At 43.4% G+C, this 22,159-nt stretch overlaps 1 protein-coding gene across 2 annotated transcripts; it reads left to right on the top strand.

Annotated features, from left to right (window-relative positions):
• The first annotated feature begins 1,993 nt into the window (after window positions 1–1,993).
• YWHAB (tyrosine 3-monooxygenase/tryptophan 5-monooxygenase activation protein beta) lies at window positions 1,994–21,904 on the top strand. Of its 2 annotated transcripts, XR_004345809.1 has the most exons (7): window positions 1,994–2,197; window positions 14,932–15,234; window positions 17,402–17,525; window positions 18,372–18,535; window positions 19,551–19,646; window positions 19,945–20,884; window positions 21,280–21,904. XR_004345809.1 is itself a non-coding variant. In XM_032605324.1 (6 exons), exons 2-6 carry the CDS (start codon window positions 14,935–14,937, stop codon window positions 19,999–20,001), a joined length of 741 nt encoding a protein of 246 aa, XP_032461215.1. In that variant the 5' UTR covers window positions 1,996–2,197; window positions 14,932–14,934; the 3' UTR covers window positions 20,002–21,904. The 2 variants fall into 2 exon arrangements, 1 of the variants encoding a protein (XP_032461215.1); XM_032605324.1 differs by having other exon boundaries at window positions 1,996–2,197; window positions 19,945–21,904.
• Window positions 21,905–22,159: the final 255 nt, after the last annotated feature.

The raw sequence follows: 22,159 nt of genomic DNA, 5'->3' as shown, positions 1-22,159 counted from the left end.
TCCTATGGCTGCATAGGCCACATTGAATTTTAATATCTCTTTGTGTCTCTGTTAGTTAATAGCTGTGGTTTGCCGACCCCTGGCCTAGAATGCAGAGGTGGTGAAAGCAGCTAATCTGTGCAACGTTAGCAGGCACCCAGGGATGCCTGGCAAAGAGCAATTCTGTTCCCTCCATGCACTGTTGTCATTTGTGGTGTAATTACCATGAGCTCTCCGACCCTCTAGGGTATTTATTAGATGGGGGCCTAAGGTCATGTTACATTAAGGTTTACTTCGACCTGAGCAGTCTCTGGATTATGGATCTTTGGTTTGCCAAAGATGGATTCCCACGGGGAAGTTTTTGCACTTGGGTCCAAATCCTATGGTTTTGATGTCAAATCCATGCTGTTTACATTACCCAACACCCTCTTTCAATTTTGCTCAAGTTAAAAGGTGGTATATAGGGAGGGTGGGAGGGAGGGAAGAGATATGGGAACATATGTATAACTGATCACTTTGTTATAAAGCAAAAACTAACACACCATTGTAAAGCAATTATACCCCAATAAAGATGTTAAAAAAAAAAAAAGGTGGTGTAGTAAGGGGTCACTGGCACAGACGCCTATATGACAGACAATGTAAATGAAGAAAGCAGCCTGGGGGCGGGCGAGGGGACCCTGGCACTTTGACAAGTCCAGACCTGATCTAGAGTGGGCAGCCATTCCTTGGTTTCAACCAATTGCCACACAGAAATGTGGACACAGTGTTGCCAGACAAGGCACAGACCGCAAATTTGTTCACAAAGAAATCTCTCAGTCTTTAAAAAATGTTGGCAACTAACACAAAAGATTTAGAAAGACTGAAAGCTGGCATACTGGGAGGATAAGGAATCATCCAGTTGAACTGGGGGTTTGTGTTGGGGAACAACTAGCAGGGAGAAGCTGAAGGATAAGGGCAGCTTCTGGAGAACCTTGATTGTCGCACTCAAGGAGCTTATCAATTGTCTTCTAGGTCTGAGTAATCACCAAAGGATTTAAGCAAAAGGACACAATCAGAATGGGGTTTTTCAAAGATCACTTTGGCAGTTGATGGGAGCAGGACTGAGGCTGGGGTGATGTGTTAGAAGTCATCAATAAGCTAAGTAAAGGTAAAGGAGAATTGACAAAGGCCATTTACTTTATCTCCTACCAGGCTGTAAACTCCAAGACAGCAGGGCCCTGTCTGTCTTGTGTCTCCAGCACTAAACATAAAGCCTGCTTAATAAATATCTGCTGAAAAGAATGAATGAAAGGGAAGGAGTAGAGGTGAGGCATTTTGAAAAACTGCCTTGGGAAGAGCAGTCACAGGAGTGGGGGGGCCCGTGGAGACCTGGTTCCTTTCCTTAAGCTTTCCTCTAAGATCCTGGGGAGGGGTATTCAATTAAGAGATCACACACACGGGCTTCCAAGAAAAGGCCTTCGCCGGTCCGATTACCGGCCTCCTCAGTCCACAAAAGGAGGAAATGATCAGTACCTTGAAGGACTGAAGGGAGGGCTAAGCGAAAATTTAGGGATGAGCAATGTCTGTCCTTCCCTAAATCCAGTATTCCCAAAGTACACAGCAAAAGGGGACTGACTTCAACCTCCGACCTCGTGAAGATTACTTTTTGGGTGCGGTGGGAACCGATGACCTCGGAGACTCTGAGCATGACCCAGGCGAGTTCCAAGCCTAAGCCTCAGGCCCGCCGAACCCCAAACCTCGCCCCGTCTCCCTCGTTCCCACACGTCCCCTTTCTAGATTCCCCCTCAGCTCCGCCTCCACTCCTTCCACCTTCTCTTTCCGCTCCCCGCCCCCATTTCCGTCCCCCTACGCCCGCCTCCTCCTTGCTCCCGGCCCTGACCCCCGCCCTCCCCCGGCCGCAGCATCCCAGCTCTCAGCTCTTCTTCCTCCTCCCTCGGTCGGCGCCCCTCTAGGGCGGCCGGGGCAACCCCGTGCGCCGCTCGCCCAATGAGGAGGCGGTGCAGGGGCGGGGCTCGGGCCAGAGCGGAAGTGGTGACCGGAGCGGAAGTGGAGCCGCTGCCGCCACCGCCGCCGCCGCCGCCGCCGATTCCGGAGCCGGGGTAGCTGCTGCCGCCGCCGCCACTGCAGCCGCCGCCGGAGGAGTGGACTTGGGAAGGAAGCGGTCACCGCTCCTTCGCTCCGCTCGCAAGCGTCTTTGCCCCCCTGCAGTCCTCCCACGGTGAGTGCAGCGCGGTGTCCGCCTGGGGCCCCCGGGGGCCCGAGCCCAAAGCTCCCCCACCACCCGCGGCGGTGGCGACGAGGTCGACCCCGCGGGTGAGCCCTCGGGGCGGCGGCGCGCGGCCTCCTCGGCCCCGTGCGGCCGCTTGCGACGCGGGATCGGCCTCGCCGCGGCCCCTCCCTGTTTCCGGGGCCGGGCCCTTCGTTCTGGGAGAGGCCCGGGTCGCCCTCGCCGCCTGCGTCCCCGCCCGGCGGGCGGGGTGCGGCACCGTACCGGGCTGGAAGGGACATCGAGCCGCGGACCCCCGACCCTCCCTCACTACCCAGCTTCGATCCCCGCGCGACCCCTCCCTGCGCCTTGAGCAGCCAGAACCGACCCTTTCAGCCCTGTCACCCCTGCTCCTCGCTTTCCGGTTTCCACAAATGAAAATGTAACCAAATGCGGGCGAGCTCTCGATCCCCAATGCCCCTGCTGGACTCCCTCTGGATGGGTAAGGGGTTTAACCTTGGGAGAGAGCAGAGGGAAAACCCCCTCCCACTTTGCAGTAAAGCCATTTCATCATCGTTCGCTGGTTTGGGAGCCTGGCAGGACCCGAGATTCCCTGGGAGGCACAGGGTTGAGGTTTGCATCAAGAAAATGCATTTGTTGGAACTGGTTATTGAGTCAGGCGCGATCCCCAGGAAAAAAAATGTCGGAAGCTGAGAATCGGAATATTTTCCCACGGTATTTACCGTCATTTAATGCCAGAGTCTTTTGTGTCCTCGCCCCAAATTCCCCCATACTGTGTGTTAGCACGTTTTTAGGACTGAAATTTTCCTGGTGGCCTCCCTGGTGGTGGCGAAGGGGTGGGAGTGATTATGCCCCTTTTCTGCACAAGATGAGTAGTACATCTTTGTCTACTGCAAATGGAGAACTCACGTGTAATGGGGTTTTCAAAGGTGGCAGTATTGGTAAGACAGTTCGCCAACCTTTCTGTAAAAATTCCTGTCTCTTGCCCTTGTCGTCACTGCTTTTCCCTTTGGTAAGGCTACATAGCATCAGGTTCTGATTTTGCTTGCCCTGTGTGAGAGACAGAATCTGGCAAGATGTTGTTATGAACATATAAAATCTGGCGGCCACAGGAGCCAAAACAGAAAGATGAAGCACTTGGGAGAATATGAAAAATTTTCTGCATTTCTCACTCTGTCTCAATTGTTCGTATAAAACCACACACATACGCAGTTTATAGAACTAGACACATGGGTACTCAGCTTTTTGCCTTTTCATGTTAGAAATTTATATGTGTTAATGATTCTCAGTCATTTCCTTCTTGACTGCTTCTAGGGCACCCCGTTTCTTATTTAGGAATATATCAGTTGCCGGAACCCTCGTTTTTCTAGGATCTGTGTCCTTAGCACACATGGTGAGGGTAAAACCTGTCAGTTTTATTGGACCCAAGTTAGAATTTTACAGGTGATCTTCACAGTGGAATGCTTATAAACCAGTAGCAACTGCTGAATTATTTCCCAAGCCTCTCCTTTCAATGAGATGAGAAACCATTCACCCATGTTACAGATGAAGTCCTTATGAGAAATGAGATGATCTGACCTAGACCACACACCTGGTTTCCAGGTTGAATCTCCTCTTTCATCAGTAGCAAATATTTACGGCCTATCAGCCCCTGGAGTACAGCTCCTACCCTATAATCTTCTGTACATTTCCCATCATGCCGTGCTTGTGTTACGTTGGAGCCATTTTAGAACCGGAGCTCTGTGGATCAGGGAAGCAGCCTCCACAAAACCAGGCTGAGCACATTCCCCTAATGCTAGTTCTGGAGGCAGAGTCTCCAGAGGTTTGGGCCACTGCAAAAAGTGCATTTTACCCATTTGGCTGTGGATATAGAAGCAGAAAGTGCACTGGACTTGGAGTCAGATAAGTTTGATTCCACTCTTGCCTGCAGCATTTTATAGTTATGTGGTCTTCAGTGTGCTGCTTAATCTCTGGCTCCTGGTTTCTCCGTCTCCAGAGTTGTCAAGAGACCTTTTTACAGACTGTAAATTGTTAAATATAAGCTTTCGGTTTTGTGTTTTCATCACAGAGTTCACTGTTAAGGGCTTTTTCCCCCCTTGGTTGCATTCTACTTTGTATACATGTTGCTTTCAAAAAACGATACATTTTTCTGGAACAGTTTTGTGTAGAGCATCTTCAGTCTTTCTGAGCCCATTTTCTCATCTGATCAATGCAAATGGTAATAGTCTTTGATGTATTATTGTGACAAACTCAATAATTAAAATAAGGGTGTGAGATATACCAGATGTTTAATAAATGTTGCTTGACTACATTCCTGAATATACATATATATATATACATAAGACATATGCATATATGCTATAGAGCATAGGCACATACAAAGTCCTTCCATATGATTTATTCATCAACTGATGAGGTAGCATCAAGCTGTAATAATAACAGCTACCATTTGTATGTGCCAGGCTTTGTTCTAAGCACTTTACACATATTAACTGAGCCTTCATAACAGCCAATGATAGGTAAGTACTGCTAGCCCCATTTTACAGTTGAGGAAACTGAGGCACAGAGAAGTTAAATAATTTTCCTGGGGGCATACACACACCCGGCACTGGGTAAGTGCTGGAGCCAGGAATCAAACCCAGGCAGTCTGGCTCTAATGATAGATTTCTATATATTCTTCATGTGAATACCATCTAGTAGTTAATTTTTCTTTACCTGTATCTTATTCAAGTAAATGTGTTTGGACAGGAATTTTAGCTATTTTTGGAAATAGATATAGTGTAGTTTCTTGGGGGGCGGTAGTATATTTATCCTGGCATACAGGGAGGATACTGCTGGTGTGCATTAGGAAGCACGCTTGTGAAAAACCCAGTTTTTCTAGTATTTGCTTCATACTAGGGAGAAAATTCATCAGCTGCTTTGTGGCACACTGATTTATCCAATCCTAGGTTCTAGTAGAATTTGGTCAGGACCAAGTATCTATATCTACGTAAGTAGAGAAAGAATTCTAAATTAAAATGTCCTATTATGCTATCCACTATTTCAGTGGCATTAAACTAAGCAGTTTTCCTTAAATGAGGGTACCATAGAGAATGAATTAAAATTTACTTGTAAAAAAAAAAAAAAAAAAAATTTACTTGTAAAGGGAATTTAAGTTCTAGGTTCCTACATTTTTCTAAGGACAGGTGACCGCAACTCACACTAGCTAGGAGGCAAGAAATTAGTTGTATAATAGCAATTTTAAGCTTTAAAACCATCTTGGTCTCTACATGAATAGATCCTAGTCTTCTCTGTGTCATTATGGAGAAACTAACAGAGCTGGATTCTGAGGGGATTTTTCTAAAGGGACTACTTAATTTAGGGAGGAAAAACGGATGAAAGTACTTTCTGTTTTGTCATGTGTATGCTAAAAGCCAATCATCTTTCCGCTTTCTCTGCTAAAAGATCTTCTAACATAAGCATAATTATATGTTTCTGATACTTACAATGAGATGAAATTGATTGATGGCCTTCAGATCAAGGCATATCCAGCAGACTGTAGGTTGGTAAGGTGACTTTAAAATAATCTGGCCAGCCCTCTATTGTGTAAGTTTTTTCCTGTACTGGTTAGTTTATTTCATTGTTTTCCCTAAGAGACCCAACAATAAAAGTTATTTCTGAATGACCTTGACCAGAGCAGAGATTGGAGGAGACAATAAAGTTGATATGAGCCCCGGCCATTGTTATTGTTTGCCCACAAAGCTCACCTTAAAGCTTGTTTGACAGTCTGATGAGTTTTTGACATATGCCGTTTTAAACTAATTTTATTTTGATTTGTAAAGCTAGATAAATTAAGTCTAATTCTCAAACCTGACTGTAATAACTTAGTATGGTTCTTCAAAAAAGTGTTCATTCTCTCTTTTCCTTAAGTAATCATTAAGAATCATATTGACCTTTAGGAGGCGGTGCTGCACAGAGGAAAGAGCGTGTACCAAATATACCTGTGTAACAGGTTATTGGGACAATGACACCTGCCCCTTAGGACACTTATGATTAAAGGAGTTGATATAAACCCCTAACTTTTTGCACATTTAGGCAGACCATAAATGATGGGTATTTTGTTGTTATTTACTAAACCAATACGCTGGTGTGGCTTTTTGTATAACTAATTGGTTGGCCTTTTGAATAGAGGAGTTCAAGGGCTTTTTGAAACTCAGTTTGAACCTATAGATATAACAATGGGTACCTGAGAAACGATTGGTCAGAGAGCATAGTGTTGTCTCCTGACTGGAGCTGAGATGGCTTTTTTCAAAGAGTAGTCTAAGACAGAGTTTAAATATAGTCTGTATTTTATAGGTCAGAAGTGGTCTGCTTCCCTCTGGCCACATAGGAAACAGCAGCCTTGTTCACTTTAAAAACCTGCATCAGTTGATCAGGTAGTTTCACATTCGGTGTGGCAGGCATTGTGCTACATTTTGGGTGCCCAAAGATAGAAGTTTGGGTTCCTACCTTAAGCTCACAATCCAATGTGGGAGCCAACAAAGACATTTACACTAAATTCTGATCAGTGCTACTTTAGAAATAGGCATATGTAAGTTAACATGTGCCTTCCTTTTAAAAGTCTTAGGGAAAGCCATCTGGGTTGAAAAGAAATGAGGTGTGTAGTAAGTGTCCCTTCACTGGCTGACCGTTTGTAGACTTCTGTGTGGAATGTACTGTAGGTGCCATTTTAGTGCTTACCGTGTGCAGAGACTGTGCTAAATGTTTTGCATCGTGATCTATTTTACTCCTTACAAGAACCCTCTTAGGTAGATTTGCCTATTTTAATGCGTGAGAAAACTGAGACTCGCAAGAGATCAGGTAATGTATGGAGTTGGTGTGTAGTACTGGTAAATTGGACTGGGTTCCATTATGTTGGTGGGCCCAAAGCCTTTGAACTTATTCACAAGGTTGACCAATTGGATTATCTTTATGAATCAGAATTAGCATATTTTAATTTTTTATTCTGTTCCATTGATCACTTCAAGCCAAGAGGTCAATTTATTGTCATGTCTGCTATTGATTCACATTGTATGACCTTGGGCATATCACTTAACACCTCCATTGTTTCAGGTTTAATTCTGGCTAATTGGACATAATTAACAATGATATTCAATAATTGATATGAAAGAAGGAAGGGATTTTGAAGCAGAAGTGATGTTTCCCTCCACAATTCAGTGTTGGCAGGATATCAGAGCTATTGCCTTTGTATTTTAGACATGCTGTGTTTCATTTTCTAACAAAGAGCCTGCAAGCATGTGAATAGAATTAAATTTATTAAAGGACTCTGTGTGTAGAATGGCACACAGACCTGTTTTTAGAGCGGTGTTTTTCACTGAGTATTAAAATTCTTTGAGAGCCAGGAGTACTTCATTTTTTCTTGGTAACACCCACTAGACACCTGGCCCCACTGACTCTCTCAGTCCCTCCCACAGTAGTTTGGCATCTGCTTTTCCTTCAGCAGAGTGACTCCAGGACTGTAACTTTGACTTGACGGTGCTGTGGGTGCTGTGTCTGGGGCGGTCTGTCCGTGAATGCTCTTCAGGATTTACTGTCAGTTCCTTACCCCCTGGAACTTTTTAGCTTAGATTTTTCTTTTTTTAATATCTTTATTGGAGTACAGTTGCTTTACAATGGTGTGTTAGTTCCTGCTTTATAACACAGTGAATCAGTTATACATATGTTCCCATATCTCTTCCCTCTTGTGTCTCCCTCCCTCCCACCCTTAGCCTAGATTTTTAAGGCGCTCCTGTCAGTTTCCTCTCTCCAGATTCTTAACTCTTCTCAGTTCCTCATCTACTTTGGCCTGTGATTTCTTTTTCATCTAAAAAAACATACATGCACCTTATTCATACATCTGTATTTCTTGTCCCTTCCTGGAGCCCCCATTTTCTGTCTTACACAGAACCCCTCCAACCCATAAAACCAGTCAGGACCCAGCCACTTTGAAACTAAACCTCCTCCTTTGAATTCTACCTGGTTGCTTCTTCAAGGGGAAGCTTTATAATCTTTAAATATGTCTTCCCTCCCTTCTCATGTTCCTACCCTGAGAGTTTCAGCTCTCTGAGGGGAGGACCATGCTATTCTGAACTCCAAAAGAGAGTTCTTGGAAATACTGGTAGTTTTTTCATTTGCAGTTATTTCAACACACATTAAATTATATACATTGTATTTTTGCGATGTAGCTTAAGAGTGAGAATATATGCCTATTTATTAAGCCTTTACTTTGACCAGTACTGTCTAGGCATTTTATGTATATCATCTTATTTGATAGCTATTAATGTTTCCTTTTAACATTTGAGGAAACTGAGATTTGGAGACATTATTTTAAAAATTACCTAATTTCTCCTTAGAAGCCCAGATTTGTTGTATGTAGGGCTTTCCTAAAAACAGGTCCCAGTCATACGGGTTTCATGCTGGAGCTTCAGTAATCCTGACACCTGATAATGGAATCCTCGTTTTAAATTTCTAGCAAATTATTAAACTCAATTAAAGCTCAGTATTTTAGAATTGAGCATGTTCTTTTCCTTGAAAACAAAACATAGCTGAAAGTTAATACTTCTCAAGGCCACATTTCATAAGGTCCTTTGCAGTGCTTTTTTAAAATATGGATTAGCAGTGGATAGTCATTTTTATTTTAATTTTTGTCCCTTCTTATCCTTGGATGTCTCCTTCTGGCCACTGGGAAATGACCTCTCAGGATTCTGCCCTGGGCTAGAAAAATATCCCTCAAGCAAAGGGTTGAGATAGTGGGGCTAGGTTGGTTCGTATATACTTGTGTTTTAGCATTCACTGTCTGACTTAGGGTTTCATTTACTTGAGGGAAATCCTGTTATTTCATGGGCAGCTTTAGAATTATTCCTCATAACGTTCTTTAGGGGATATTTTACAGAAATGGAAGCCTGTTGTGCAGCTCCCGCCGCTCCATACCTCTAACAGATCTTTCTAAGACATTAAATCCCTTCTTTTGATGGCCACATAATCTTGTGCCAGCTGTGTCTTTTCAGCCACTCCGCTGTTGGATGTTTAGACGGTTTCCCATTCTCCACTAAGCAGTTGCCGGTTTAATCAGCAAAGGCTCCCCAGTCCTCTGAAGTGCTGCCTGTAGTGACTGAGAGATAGACGCCCGTGCTTGAGAGCATGTCAGCATCTTCCTGATCTGGGAAATCTCTTGGTCTACCGCAGGGTTAGACCTCTTGTGGCCTGTCATACATTTGTCCCCTCTGGTATTTTGACTCTGTGCCGTTAGTGCCAAGCCTGATGAGGAGACTGTAGCCTTTTAAGGCTTTTTAGGAGCAAATGAAGGCCCTCTTGCCAGTGTTTTTCTTGGTGGGTCCTCAGTTCAAAAGTCTCAGGAGAAAAGTAGGCCCTGATTATAAACCATCACTACTTGGCACCTCTTAATGAAATCAGGAACTAATGAATGAAAGTGTTACAGTTGGGACTTCCCTGGTGGCGCCAGGGTTAAGAATCCGCCTGCCAATGCAGGGGACACAGGTTCGAGCCCTGGTCCGAGAAGATCCCACATGCCGCGGAGCAGCTAAGCCCGTGCGATACAACTTCTGAGCCTGCGCGCCTAGAGCCTGCGAGCCACAACTGCTGAAGCCCGCGCGCCTAGAGCCTGTGCTCCGTAACGAGAAGCCACCGCAATGAGAAGCCCGCGCACCGCAATGAAGAGTAGCCCCCGCTCGCTGCAACTAGAGAAAGCCCGCGCGGCAAGGAAGACCCAGTGCAGCCAAAAATAAATAAATAAATTTATAAAAGAAAGTGTTACAGTTAACAAGTGTGTCCATTCTTCAGGACGTTGAGGGGTGGAGTCTTATCAGGAATATTACATCGTAACATATTCGCTTCCTGTACAAGATTAGACTTGTTTTTCCTTCTCATGGGTTGTCTTCCTTTTTTCTTAATTCCAAGCTCACATTTATGGGCTAAAACAGTGATGTGTAGGTACTATGAGAGGAATAACAGTACTTCCAACTTGTTGTGCACTATGCACTTTTTAAAAAAGATTTCCACATTTATTATCCTTTGATTCCCTGCACCTCATCTTCAGAGCACCTCTCCTGAGGTAGCTGCTGTTGCCTCCACTTCAGAGGTTGGAAGACTGAGATCGACCGAGCTCACATGGCTGTGTAGTGGCAGCCTCTGCGCTTACACACAGGCCTCTTGCCACACCACATACAGGTAGCCTCCCAGTAATGACCTGCTGAAAAAATTCACAGGTACTTACTTGGGTATTAGTTTTATACTTGGCAAAGTTTTAGGCATTCGATGAGAAACGAATGTGAAGCTTTCCTTTGGGGACATAACATGTAACACTGTTTGTAAGTGGTATACCACTCATTACTTGGACCATAGAACATATAGAACGGAGGCCTAGAGAAGCCTGGACTGTGTAAGAGGCTACGAGTGTGTTTGGATTCGTGGGCAGGGTAGATCAGTGGGGGCTGGAATATTCAAGGAAGGCTTTCTAGCCCTAGACGGATGGATAGAGTTTACATAGGCAGGGAGTAAACGGGGGGCTTTCTAGATGAAGGGAACTACTGAAGTAATTTCAGACACGTTTAAGCATGATGATTAAGGGTATTCGGTGATGTCCAGCCTGCAAGAAAGGTACATGTTGGAGAACAGTGGATGCAAAAGCCTAATAGGAACAGAGGAGCCGAATTATGAAGGACTTGGCAAGCCAGGTAAGAGTTTAGATTGGGTGGAGTAGCCAAAAGAGAGTCATCCGAAGTTGCTGAGTAAGAGTCCGGGTATGACTAAGGGTAATTTTGAAATCAGATGCAGAGGTACATGGAGTGAGGTATGGATGTAATGAGGACGTAATGTGCTTGTGAAGAATAGGCGCTTTGAATTATTTGAGAAGAGACAGAACTCTACCAGATTTGCAGCTTTAGGATCTGCTTGCTCATTCAGCGAGAATTCGTTCGTGCCAGTTCTGTGCGAGGTGCTGCGGGGGGTGTGCCCTAAAGGAGTTGATGGTGTGGGAAGGGGCGTACGCGATACAGACAGGTAATTGTAGTGCTGAAGAAATGCGCTGAGACATTAAGAGAAGTATAGATGCAGTGCTCTGTGAGAATATTTTCACCTCAGAGCGGTGCTGTCCAATAGACCCAGGATGTGAGTCCCACGTAATTTAAAATTATCTGGTAACTGCATTTTAAAAATGGGGGGAAAGGATGAAATCAATTTTCGAAATTAAAAAAACTTAACTCCAGGGATTTCCCTGGCGGTCCAGTGGTTGGGACGCGGCGCTTTCACCGCGTGGCCCAGGTTTGATCCCTGGTTGGGGAGCTAGAATCCCGCAAGCTGCGCAGTGTGGGCCCCCCGCCCCCCGACAAAAAAATTAACTCCGTATATCCGAGACGTTTCCGTTTTAACATGTGGCCAGTGGCTGTCTGATTCGACAGCTTAGGTTAAGCGGCCTAAGAAAGGTTTCATAGAGGGGATGCCATCTGAGCCGTGCTCTGAAGAATTTTATATGCAGAATAAACGGGAAAGGACATTCCAGGCAGAGGGATGGCTTGGTGAGCACAGACACAGAGACGGAGAAGCACGTGTAAGAAAACCATTTTGGGAGAAGCCTGGGGAGATAGCTTGGAAAACCTTCACTGACAGGGGAGGAAATCTGACTCTCCTGTCAGTAGTAGGGACTGTAAAGGATTTTGAGCAGGACGTGACTTGATCAGAACTTTAAAATGGGTCTGAGAGCAGATGTGAAGGTTAAAGGTAACGAGAGGCTGAAAGCAGTGGGACTAGGGAAAGATGATGGATGGGAGGTTTATTAGGGATGTAGAAATAGGAACAATTTCATTTCTCCCTTGTCTGCTGCCTTCCTCCAAACGCTGGGTGTTGTGTAACCCATTTCCTGTTGAAATTGGTCTAGCTGCTTCAAAATCCATGTTATATAAGTCAAGAGTTATGTAAGCAGTAGGCATCAGGACATTTAGCTATGGATTTTGTTTGTTGTAAGTTGTTGGGTATGTGTGTGTGTGTTTAAATTTTTTTAAATAGATGACTACATTCTTTAAGGCATGCATTCAGTTTTACCATATCATCATGGTTCTCAGTCTCCAAGAGCTCTTGCAGTGATCCCAAAGAAGCCTGAAATAGTTGGCCCCAAACGAGAAAGGCCACATTTTATTTTGAGAAATAGGGCGTGTACATTTGGGAGTTCCCAAGGAGTCGTCAGGATTCTTGGGGGAGAGATGATTTAACTTTTAATGTTTGGGAAGAGAAGTCGGGGGGTTGAGGGGACCTTAGTTGAGGGGCCTGGTAGAGCCAAAGAGTTTCATGGCATCCCTTAGGCAGTGCTAATTGCATTTCTCTATTACTCTTTTGTAATACTGCGTGGGATAGCTTAGCGTTGAATTGGCTTTGACCAGGACTTTTATTAATTGGAATCTTTCCTGGGTAGGGTTGCACAGGTGCTGTTTCTGTACTTTGGAGTGGGCCACTAGGTGACTTCTAACTCTGAATTAGTCTGCAAACTGGAAAACTTCTAAAGTTCGTTGAAAGTTGGCTTCCCTCTGCCTCTCACTTTTAGGGATCATAAAGTAGGGTTGTTTAAAGATGGAGATAGTATCCTGATCAGAAAGATGTTACGATTGAGAAAGTTAGACGTATGGAGGAAGTATATAATTTTAAGAGGATGAATAGTGTATTTGCGATGGACTTTGTATTAGAGTAGGACTAGGTTGTGTTGTGTGTGGTAACAAGCAGCCCCCACACCTCAGTGGCTTCACGTTGCACGTCCAGTGCGGGCCTGCAGGGGTCTCTCTGTACTGCATGGTCATTCACAGACTCGGGCTACAGAAACTGCTGTTCCGTGACAGCACCATCTAGATCGCATGGCTGCCGTGAGAGAAGAGGGCCTCACGTGGTTTCTTGCAGTTTCAACACCTGGAAGTAGCGTCATTTATGCTTATGTTTCATTGGACAGAACTAACTGTATGACCCCTCCGAAGTGCAGAAGGGTTGCTGGGAAATGTAGGAGAGTGGATGGATTATTATCTCTGTTGTAGTCTCATTCTGGTGATGTGGGTGAAGTCAGACGGATCAAGGTGAGATCTGCTTCAGAGTGTAAGGTTAGAATCAGCAAGCCTTACATAGGACACAGCTCTGAATATGATTTAGATAATAAGTTGTGGGAAGAAAACTCACAGTTCTGAACTAGAGAACCAACTCTTTATGGATTGTCTGGATTTAGGGTGTATCTTAAAATCGTCCTCCATCTAATAAAACTTTTTTTTGTGGTAGGGTCCTGTCTGTAGAATTTCTCCCTTGAAAATACAGAAATGACTTGAGGCAAAGCCACAGTCTTTTTTTTTTTTCCCCACAGTCTTAAATTGTGATACAATGTATAAAGTGATAAGAGAATTTGTTTTAAAAATATTGATATTCTTACCACTCTTTAAAGTAGTATTTTATCTTTTTACACCTTAAGATATTAGTGTATTTTTACACTGTGGCACAGGTGGATGTACAATTGAAATTTAAACCAACAGTACATAAAACTAACTCTTATTGGTTAATAAATAATTTTTTAGCTACGTGTTATCCAAAAATTATTGCACTCTATTAATGGCGATTATTATAGTGGGGAATTGACTAAGATGAGGTGAATTATTTAAGAGGTATTCACTGATTGGTGTATAGAGGGTTTGATAAAATGATAAACTGAAATCACTAAGATTTTTGTCTGTTTCAGGAGAACTTGTGCAAACTCAATTATGGTTTGCATTTCTGTTGCTGTGTGTCTTGGTGAATACACCCGTATCTCCTGCAACCTGTACCACGTAGAGAGTTAGTGCTTGATATTTGTATATAACATCTAGACTTTTCACAGTGCCTTCACATAGATGAGGTCATTTGCGCCTCACAGTGGCCCTTGGAGAGTTGGGAATATTCTTATTCTCCAGTTAGGAAACGGAAGCTCTCGGAGGCTGAGTGATTTGACCAAGGTCATGCCACTTTGTAAGTAGCAGAGCTGGTGCTAGGTAGAGCCAAATCTGCCTGCCTCAAGTCTGTGCTCTCGTGGACAGTGTGTCCTTGTAACAGATTTAGTGCATTGCAGAAGATGTGATAAAAACGGCTCCTATTTTTTAGGTACCTGCTGCTTCATGGGCACTGCCAAATATAACACTGAAAGTCATACCTTTTGCTTTAACATTGAAACAGTCGTCCCACTTCAGGTGTTTTTCCACATACCTTGGGGAAAAACAGCAAAACCAGGTAATTCTTGAAAGAAGAAAAGGACATATATTTAACATAAGATTCTAAAGAATTAAGCCGTCTCTGTGCATTGAGGAGGCAGATTAGGAAAGTGGAAGAAAACAACTCGAGAGACAGAGACTTGAGTTTGAGTTCTGGCTCTCTACCACCTCCTAGCCCTGGGCACACCACTTGCCTCCTCTGAACCTCCATTTCTTCACCTCACAGGAGGGGGCAGGATTGTTGTGAACATATCTGCCCTGTAGGACTGTTGGGAAAAGTGACCAAAATAGTAAAAAAGACGATAGCAAAGTACCTAACCCTGCAGGCGTTCATGCTCGATATTACTGAGGGCATTTGGAAGTAGATGCTTCCCATTTAGGTATGTTTCCTTCCAGATGGGTTGGAAGAAGATTCACGCGTGCATTTCCTGGACCCCAAAGCCTGACATTCGCTTTCTCTCTCTTTTTCTCTTGCTCTTGTTCTAGGGAATGACCATGGATAAAAGTGAGCTGGTACAGAAAGCCAAACTCGCCGAGCAGGCGGAGCGCTACGATGACATGGCTGCGGCCATGAAGGCAGTCACAGAGCAGGGGCACGAGCTCTCCAACGAGGAGAGAAACCTGCTGTCTGTTGCCTACAAGAATGTGGTCGGTGCCCGTCGTTCTTCCTGGCGTGTCATCTCCAGCATTGAACAGAAAACAGAGAGGAACGAGAAGAAGCAGCAGATGGGCAAAGAGTATCGTGAGAAGATCGAGGCAGAGCTGCAGGACATCTGCAACGATGTTCTGGTAAGAGGCCGGTGTTCCTGTTCTAAACAACGATTTCTAATAGTATTCATTTCATGTACGAATGCGAACTCTCAAACAGCTCATGAGAGAAAGGTGTCTGAATACACTGGGAAGCTGCAAACCATCTGCAGCTAAGTTTTAAGCATACGATGTGATTTTTTTCTTACCTCTTACCTGATCAGAGGTTGCTCGTCTCTTATGGAGTATTTTCCTCTCCCTTCCAAAGACCTCTGAAAAACAGGTACATTTGGTCAGCATCCCTCCATCTTTTCTTTAGAAGTTGAGGCCAGAGAGGCAGGATTTTTGATAGATGCAGCCACAGAGAGGCTATTCTCTGTATAAGTCTGATGGCAGTGCCATCTCCAGCAGGGGAGAGAGGAGCAGAAAGCCGACCTGCCTTTTAGCCCCTCCCCAGTCCCTGCACAGCGTGGAGTCCAGTTTTTGTCTGAAAGGTAGCCATGTCCATCAGTTCGGGCCTGCACTCCGAAGGCCAATCAGAAGTGGTTTGGGGATTCTCCTCTCTGATGTTTTATATAAGCCTTAGTCAGACGACTGATTCCTAACTGCTTTCCCTTGAGCCACGATCTGGGGTTGGATGGGAGGGGTGCATATCCTAGAGCAAATCATGATCATATTGTCTTTCCCTCACATCCTGAGCCCACTGGGAACTTTCTTTTTCTTCCAGGTGAAATCAGGTAAAAATGAACAGTGAGGGCTGCTTTGAAGGGAAAAGGAATTCACACTTGTGGATCTACCTCCTCCCCTGCTGGCTGCCTCTCCGAGTTACTGCCCTTGACACCTTTCTTTTGAAAACCAGTACAAAGCTTGTCAGCCTCCAGGCAGTACTCATCCCTAACCCATAAGGAGTTACACCCTGTCTGTCTGCAAGGAATATTAAAACGACTACTGCCCCCTGCATCTTCTCACTTTGATTGATTAAATCCCCTTACAACTAAGCTTTTGCATTGAGCTGCTCTTTTTGTTAGAGTCGTGGTGTAAGAGTGTCATGGCTAAATTTGTTGCCTGTTGGTAATTTGGGGGTTTGTTAACGGTGCACTAATTCCTGAATGTTAGGTACATCTGGTATTCACATGAAGTATGGCATGCATTCCAAAGGCAAGAAAGTTCCCTAATTCCTGAACTGTAGACCAGCTTTTATGAGCATCTGAAAGAATGTGAAGAAAAGCATGGTACTTACTGCCTCTTAACCAGTTTTTCAGGATGCCACATTCTAAAACAACTCTTCGAAAATATTGCTCTGTATACGAAGCTTGGACTCCTTCAGAACTGCTTTTGTTGTAAGCATAAATGTTTAAAGGAATTTATTATTAATAATAGTATTAGCTACTTTTGGAGTGCTTACTGCGTGCCAGGCAGCGTGTTAAGCACTTGGTGAACATTGGCTCATTTATCCTCATAAGTACGCTGGGAGGTGGCTAATGCTTCCCTGTGTGTAGCTGAAGAAACTGAGGCTCAGGGCGATTAGGTCATTTGTCCAGGGTCATACAGATAGTAAGCAGCAGAGGAGGGATTTCTACCCAGGTCCGATCAATTCGAAACTTAGTTCTTGGCAGGTTTGCCCTATTATCACGTTTTTTTCTCCCAAAATGGAAAGTTTTTTTTTTTCTCTAATTACAGAATTAATACAAGTTCATGGTTTTTTTTTAAAAAAAGCACAGGGCAGAAGAGTATAAATAAGAAAATAAAAAATCACTTCTAATTCTACCACCTAGAGAACCATTATTAACATCTTGATAAATATTCTTCCAGACTTTTCCCTTAGGTATTTCCGTGCATGTACACATATCTATTTTAATATTAAAATAGGAGTCACATGGTTTTTATTATCTGCTTCCTCCCCCCCACCCCCCACCCCAGACTTCTTTTGGAGAACCTTTCCAAATGCCTACGTAGCATTCCATTGTATGGCTATACTTTAATCAACCCCTTATGGACGGTCAAAGTGATTTTTAATAGACAAGTACTGGCATCTGTTATGACCTGGGCTAAAAACTATTTAAAACCTCTGGATGAAAATTATGATTTTTTTCAATCTTCCAAAAAATTTATTTAGAAGTGGTAGTGTGTATCTTGAATCTCAAACATAGTTTTAACGTCTTGTAAGTAATATTTCCAGATGCTTAACAGAATGTGAATCACTTTGTAGGAGCTGTTGGACAAATACCTTATTCCCAATGCTACACAACCAGAAAGTAAGGTGTTCTACTTGAAAATGAAAGGCGATTATTTTAGATATCTTTCTGAGGTGGCATCTGGAGACAATAAACAAAGTAAGTAACTTTTTTTTTTTTTTAAGAAATTTGACCAGTAATGGAGCCAGTCTTCATAATAATTTGAAGTTTTTGCTTTGTTTGTAGTCAGAATTTAAAGGACCACGGCATTGTGCTGACCAGTGTTAAACAGGGTCATGGGAGTTGACAGCTGTATCTAAGGGGCACGTATGGGGGGCATTAAAAGTGTGGTGCAGTAGTGCATTTAAAGAGATCTTTATTTTAAGGATTATTTGGTAGCTCTCTTTTCGAGGTGAAACTTTAAAATGTTTGGTAGAACGAAACCATCATAGTAAATAGAGATGCATTTCTCTTGTCATATACATGCATTAGTGTAGTGGTGACAATTATAGCTATGCCTTATTAAGTGCCTCCTGTGTGTCTCATTTATCCCTCACACAACGCTAGGAGTGTAGGTGGGAGTCTGTCCTTTTTTTCTGATAAGGAAACCAAGGCTTACAGAGGTTTTCACTTAGTCCAAACCACACACTTAATGAATAAGAGTTGGGGATTCCAGCTTTGAGTCTGATTCTGAAGTCCATGATTTTTCCATCAGAGCTCATTGTTTTCCATGTTCTATCTTGTTCAGGGTTATTTCTGTATTTCCTAACTGCTTTTGTAGACTTTGTCATCATGGTCTTTGTTTTTCCTCAAAGCATTCAATATGGCACTTGGATTAGAGTACACACTTAACAAAGGATTGTTAATCGAATGGTAGAGACACTGACCCTCGTTTGATAGCGCGTGTGCTCCAGCCCAGTTTGGTAAAATAATTTGATAGTGGATCCAGCATACGATGCAATCTGTGAAAGACCCAACCTTTCATATTTTCTATCTTTCTTATAGCCACTGTGTCAAACTCCCAGCAGGCTTACCAGGAAGCATTTGAAATTAGTAAGAAAGAAATGCAGCCTACACACCCAATTCGACTGGGCCTGGCGCTTAACTTCTCCGTCTTTTACTATGAGATTCTAAACTCTCCTGAAAAGGCTTGCAGCCTCGCAAAAACGGTGAGAAAGACCCTCTGTGGTTTCTCTTTTTTTTTTTTGGCAGAATTTTTTTTTTTAATTTAAATTATTTATTTTTTATTGGGGCATAGTTGTTTTACATTGTTGTGCCCTCTGTGGTTTCTGATCATAGTAAAACTGCTTGTGCTTTTTGGTACCTTTTTTAATTACCTGAACATAACTCATTTTCTTGGACTTTTGTGAAGATTTTTCTGGGGGTGGAGTATATATCTTTTATGGAATAAATACACACCTATTGCTGCTTGACTTCTCAGTGCCTTCTGCTGATTTTTGTTTGTGTTGTTTGATTACTCTTGGGGCTGGGGGTGGTTGTGGACAATCCAGGGAGAAGGTAGTTTGTTGTTTTTGTCACGCTTTGGACTGTACGCCTCCACTGTATTGTACATTGTCATCCTTGTACCAAGACTGGAGGTTATGGCTTGTAAAGGAAGGAAATCAGATCTTGTTTTCTTTGTTAACTGAATTTACCTCCTGTCTTCTTTTGGTAACCCAGCCGCCTTTTCTACATATTTTTGTATCTTTCAATATGCACACTCTTTTAAAATTTTTTAGTTGGTAAAAATGTGTGAAACGAACGCTCAAAGTTCCATCGCTTAATTGAATCAGATTTAGTGGTGTGAACTTCTGTTCCCCATTTATCCCTTGTATCCAGACCTTTTGAGTTTCAGCTTAAAGAAAAAGGGCAGATTACTAGAAACGTCTTCGGTGATTGAAAAATCATGTGTTTGCTTAGAATGAGTGGGCTGGGTTAATAGTAACACCTGTTGACTTAATAGGTAAAGGTCATATCTAGGAATTTTTGCCATTTTTGGTTGACGCTTGGTAAACCAGCATCATGTGTTTGCTGACATAACTAGCAAACAAGGTAACAAGGACCTAGGTTCCCCCAAAGTACTGTACAGAAAGAGAAATGATAGCAGAATGTTAGCAGAAAAACATTGGGCTAAACTAGTTCCAAGGAACCTGTGACTTCTTTGCTGAAGGCTCTTTGTTTTAGGCATTTGACGAAGCGATTGCTGAATTGGACACACTGAATGAGGAGTCCTACAAAGACAGCACCCTGATCATGCAGTTGCTTAGGGACAACCTCACTGTAAGTACTGCTGGTTCCATGAGTGCTTCTGGAGGGCTTATAGCTTATTCCCATTCCTCTACCTCGTAATTCACTCTTGCCTAAGACTCAAGAGGGGATTTGTACCCTGTAAGTGTAGTTAAGTTTTTTAATTGGTTATAAATGCCTACTGAAGTTTTGACCTTTGCCGTCACTGTCTGCAGTAATATAGGAAGAATTTTAAACAGTTGAATGAGATGAGATGATACACACTGGGCCACCTCCCTGAGGAAGCTTTTAGTAGCCCTACTTTGTTTATAGCTCTGTTTTTCTTTTGCAGCTGTGGACGTCGGAAAACCAGGGAGATGAAGGAGATGCTGGGGAGGGAGAGAACTAATGTCTGTCGTGCTTTGTGATCTCTTCAGTGTCACTCTGTACCCTCCACGTATATCCCTTTGTGCGATAAAAAAAAAAAAAAAAAGAATCGTACGTCGACTTTCAGTTTTTCACAGCCTCAGCCTAGCAAAAATGGTCCATGGGATAAGCAGCTGGTATTTGTATCTAACACTCAGATTGGTCACATAAATGCCACGGCATTCTGAAGTTTTGATTTTGATGAACATTGACAGGATTACTGTGTGTTTAATTTTTTTAAAAAAACTGAACACTGTGATTATGGGGTTTTGTAACTTAGCAGAACTCTTACTGGTAGAAAACAAAATAGACCTGAATTATGTGTAACTTTTTGGAAAGTTTAATTCAATTCAAAACAGTCAGTGAAACACAGTTCCATTGTAAAGTTGTACAGAAAGTTATAGAGATTATATTGTGACACTGGGACTTGGAGTGAGACACCTCTAGTTTGGCATTCGAGTTTCATGGTAATTCACAGTGATTCTGCCTGTTCTGTTCAGGGCTTGTAGACCCTGAACAGACCCGTTGGGGCTGTTGCCACTCAAAGGTTCATGACTGCGGATGGCCGCAGTGTCTTCCTCTGAGGGTAGTCGAAGCCAGAAATTAACATTCTTGGTGGCAGATACCTGGCTTAGGACACCATGCAGAGGTCCAGTGCTCACAGGCCACACGTGATTCCAGCCCCTTTCCTACAGCAGCATGTTACTGATTGGCAACTTGTGCTTCCATAGTGGAATCTGTTTTCCCTGTAACCACGAGCTCAAGAAGGAAAAAAAAAAGCCGTGTATCTTATGAATGGCCTTATCTGTTTCCTGGGTAACATCTTTAAGAATAATGTTCTGCAGAGACCGCCTTTCACTTGAGGAGTAAGTACTCAGTCTTGAGGTTCTTCCTGGCTCGGGGCTTTAAAATTTTGAAATCTAAACATTCTTTCCCACTGTCCTTTTTGACTATTGACTTTGGTTTTCTCTTCTCTCTCTCAATTTCTGTCCTTCAGCTTCCTTACATTGTTTTCTTTGTGCATTCTCTTTGCCTTTTGCTCACTGTTTAGTACTAGACGAGCAGGGACAGGGGACCTGGAGGGGGTGAGGGATGTTGATGAGCACTTCGGTGAGCCAGCCTTGCTTCAGAGAGTTGAAAAGAGCTTCCCGCATCTCAGCCCTGTCTTCTTCCGGTTCTCAGAACGGTGGTTGCTCTTCAGTCACACCAAGATCTGACTCAAAGTATTTGTAACTATCCATGGTTTCTCCTTACATTGCAGCCAGCCCTGATGATGCTTGTTAGCACCTGTCACCAGCTCTCCCAAGTGTACCCATCCTGTCGAGTTCACAGACACGTTTCAACAAGACCCTGTAATGCAGGGAAGTTGCATGAACACTGCGATGGGGAGAGTTGGGAATAGCCAGGCCTACCAGTCTCACAGTATCCCCCCCTCTCCCCTGAACATTCCCCATAGCCGTAGTGTCCATCTGTTTGTCCATCTGCTGAAATGAGAAACATTCATGCACTGATTTCAAACAAACCAAAAGGAAAAAAAAAGAAAAAAAAATCCCTCTCCTTTCTAGCTGAACAAAAATGTGCAGTTAATACTTGGCGCTTGAAAACGCAGTAGTGGATGTGGAACGAGCCTGTCTGTGTATCTGGTAGCTCTCTCTTGCTTTGTTTTTCCTCACCAGTATTCTGCCTCACGTTTGCTTCTGTGATGGTTATATTGCCTAGCAAGCACACCTGTGGTTGTGAAAATAGTATAGCAAAAAAGAAAAAAACCCGGTTATTGATGTACTCGATTTGTGTATGTCTTTTAAACAGTTCTAGTTTCCACCTTACACGGAATAATCAGGAAAAGTGTAAAAACTCAAAAGTGAAATAAAAAATTTTATCAGTTAGTTGGCCTGTGCATTGATGTGTGGCGCCACCTGTATCACCACCAGAACTAGCTAACTCTTCTGATCACACTTATTTAGGGCTGTACTCCTTAAAAGGAGGGAGCAGCTTCATTTCATCCTTTAGAACCAGAAGTCGAGGGCCTGGGAAGAAATTGCCATGAATTAACACAGAGCCTGTCCACCTTCCACACAAACCATCCAGGTGTTAGGTCCTCTCTGTGGCTTCTAAGACTTGATATGGACTGTTACCTTAGC

Source organism: Phocoena sinus, chromosome 15 (assembly GCF_008692025.1).
Source record: "Phocoena sinus isolate mPhoSin1 chromosome 15, mPhoSin1.pri, whole genome shotgun sequence".
Lineage (NCBI taxonomy): Eukaryota > Metazoa > Chordata > Mammalia > Artiodactyla > Phocoenidae > Phocoena > Phocoena sinus.
This window is presented reverse-complemented; position numbering and strand designations above follow the sequence as displayed.

What these genes read in the sequence shown, in the direction of transcription:
- YWHAB (XM_032605324.1), top strand. Translation starts at nt 14,935, where the DNA reads ATGACCATGGATAAAAGTGAGCTGGTACAGAAAGCCAAACTCGCCGAG. An exon ending in ATCTGGAGACAATAAACAAA is followed by an intron (nt 17,526 to 18,371) that starts GTAAGTAACTTT and finishes TCTTTCTTATAG; the next exon opens with CCACTGTGTCAAACTCCCAG. An exon ending in CTTGCAGCCTCGCAAAAACG is followed by an intron (nt 18,536 to 19,550) that starts GTGAGAAAGACC and finishes TCTTTGTTTTAG; the next exon opens with GCATTTGACGAAGCGATTGC.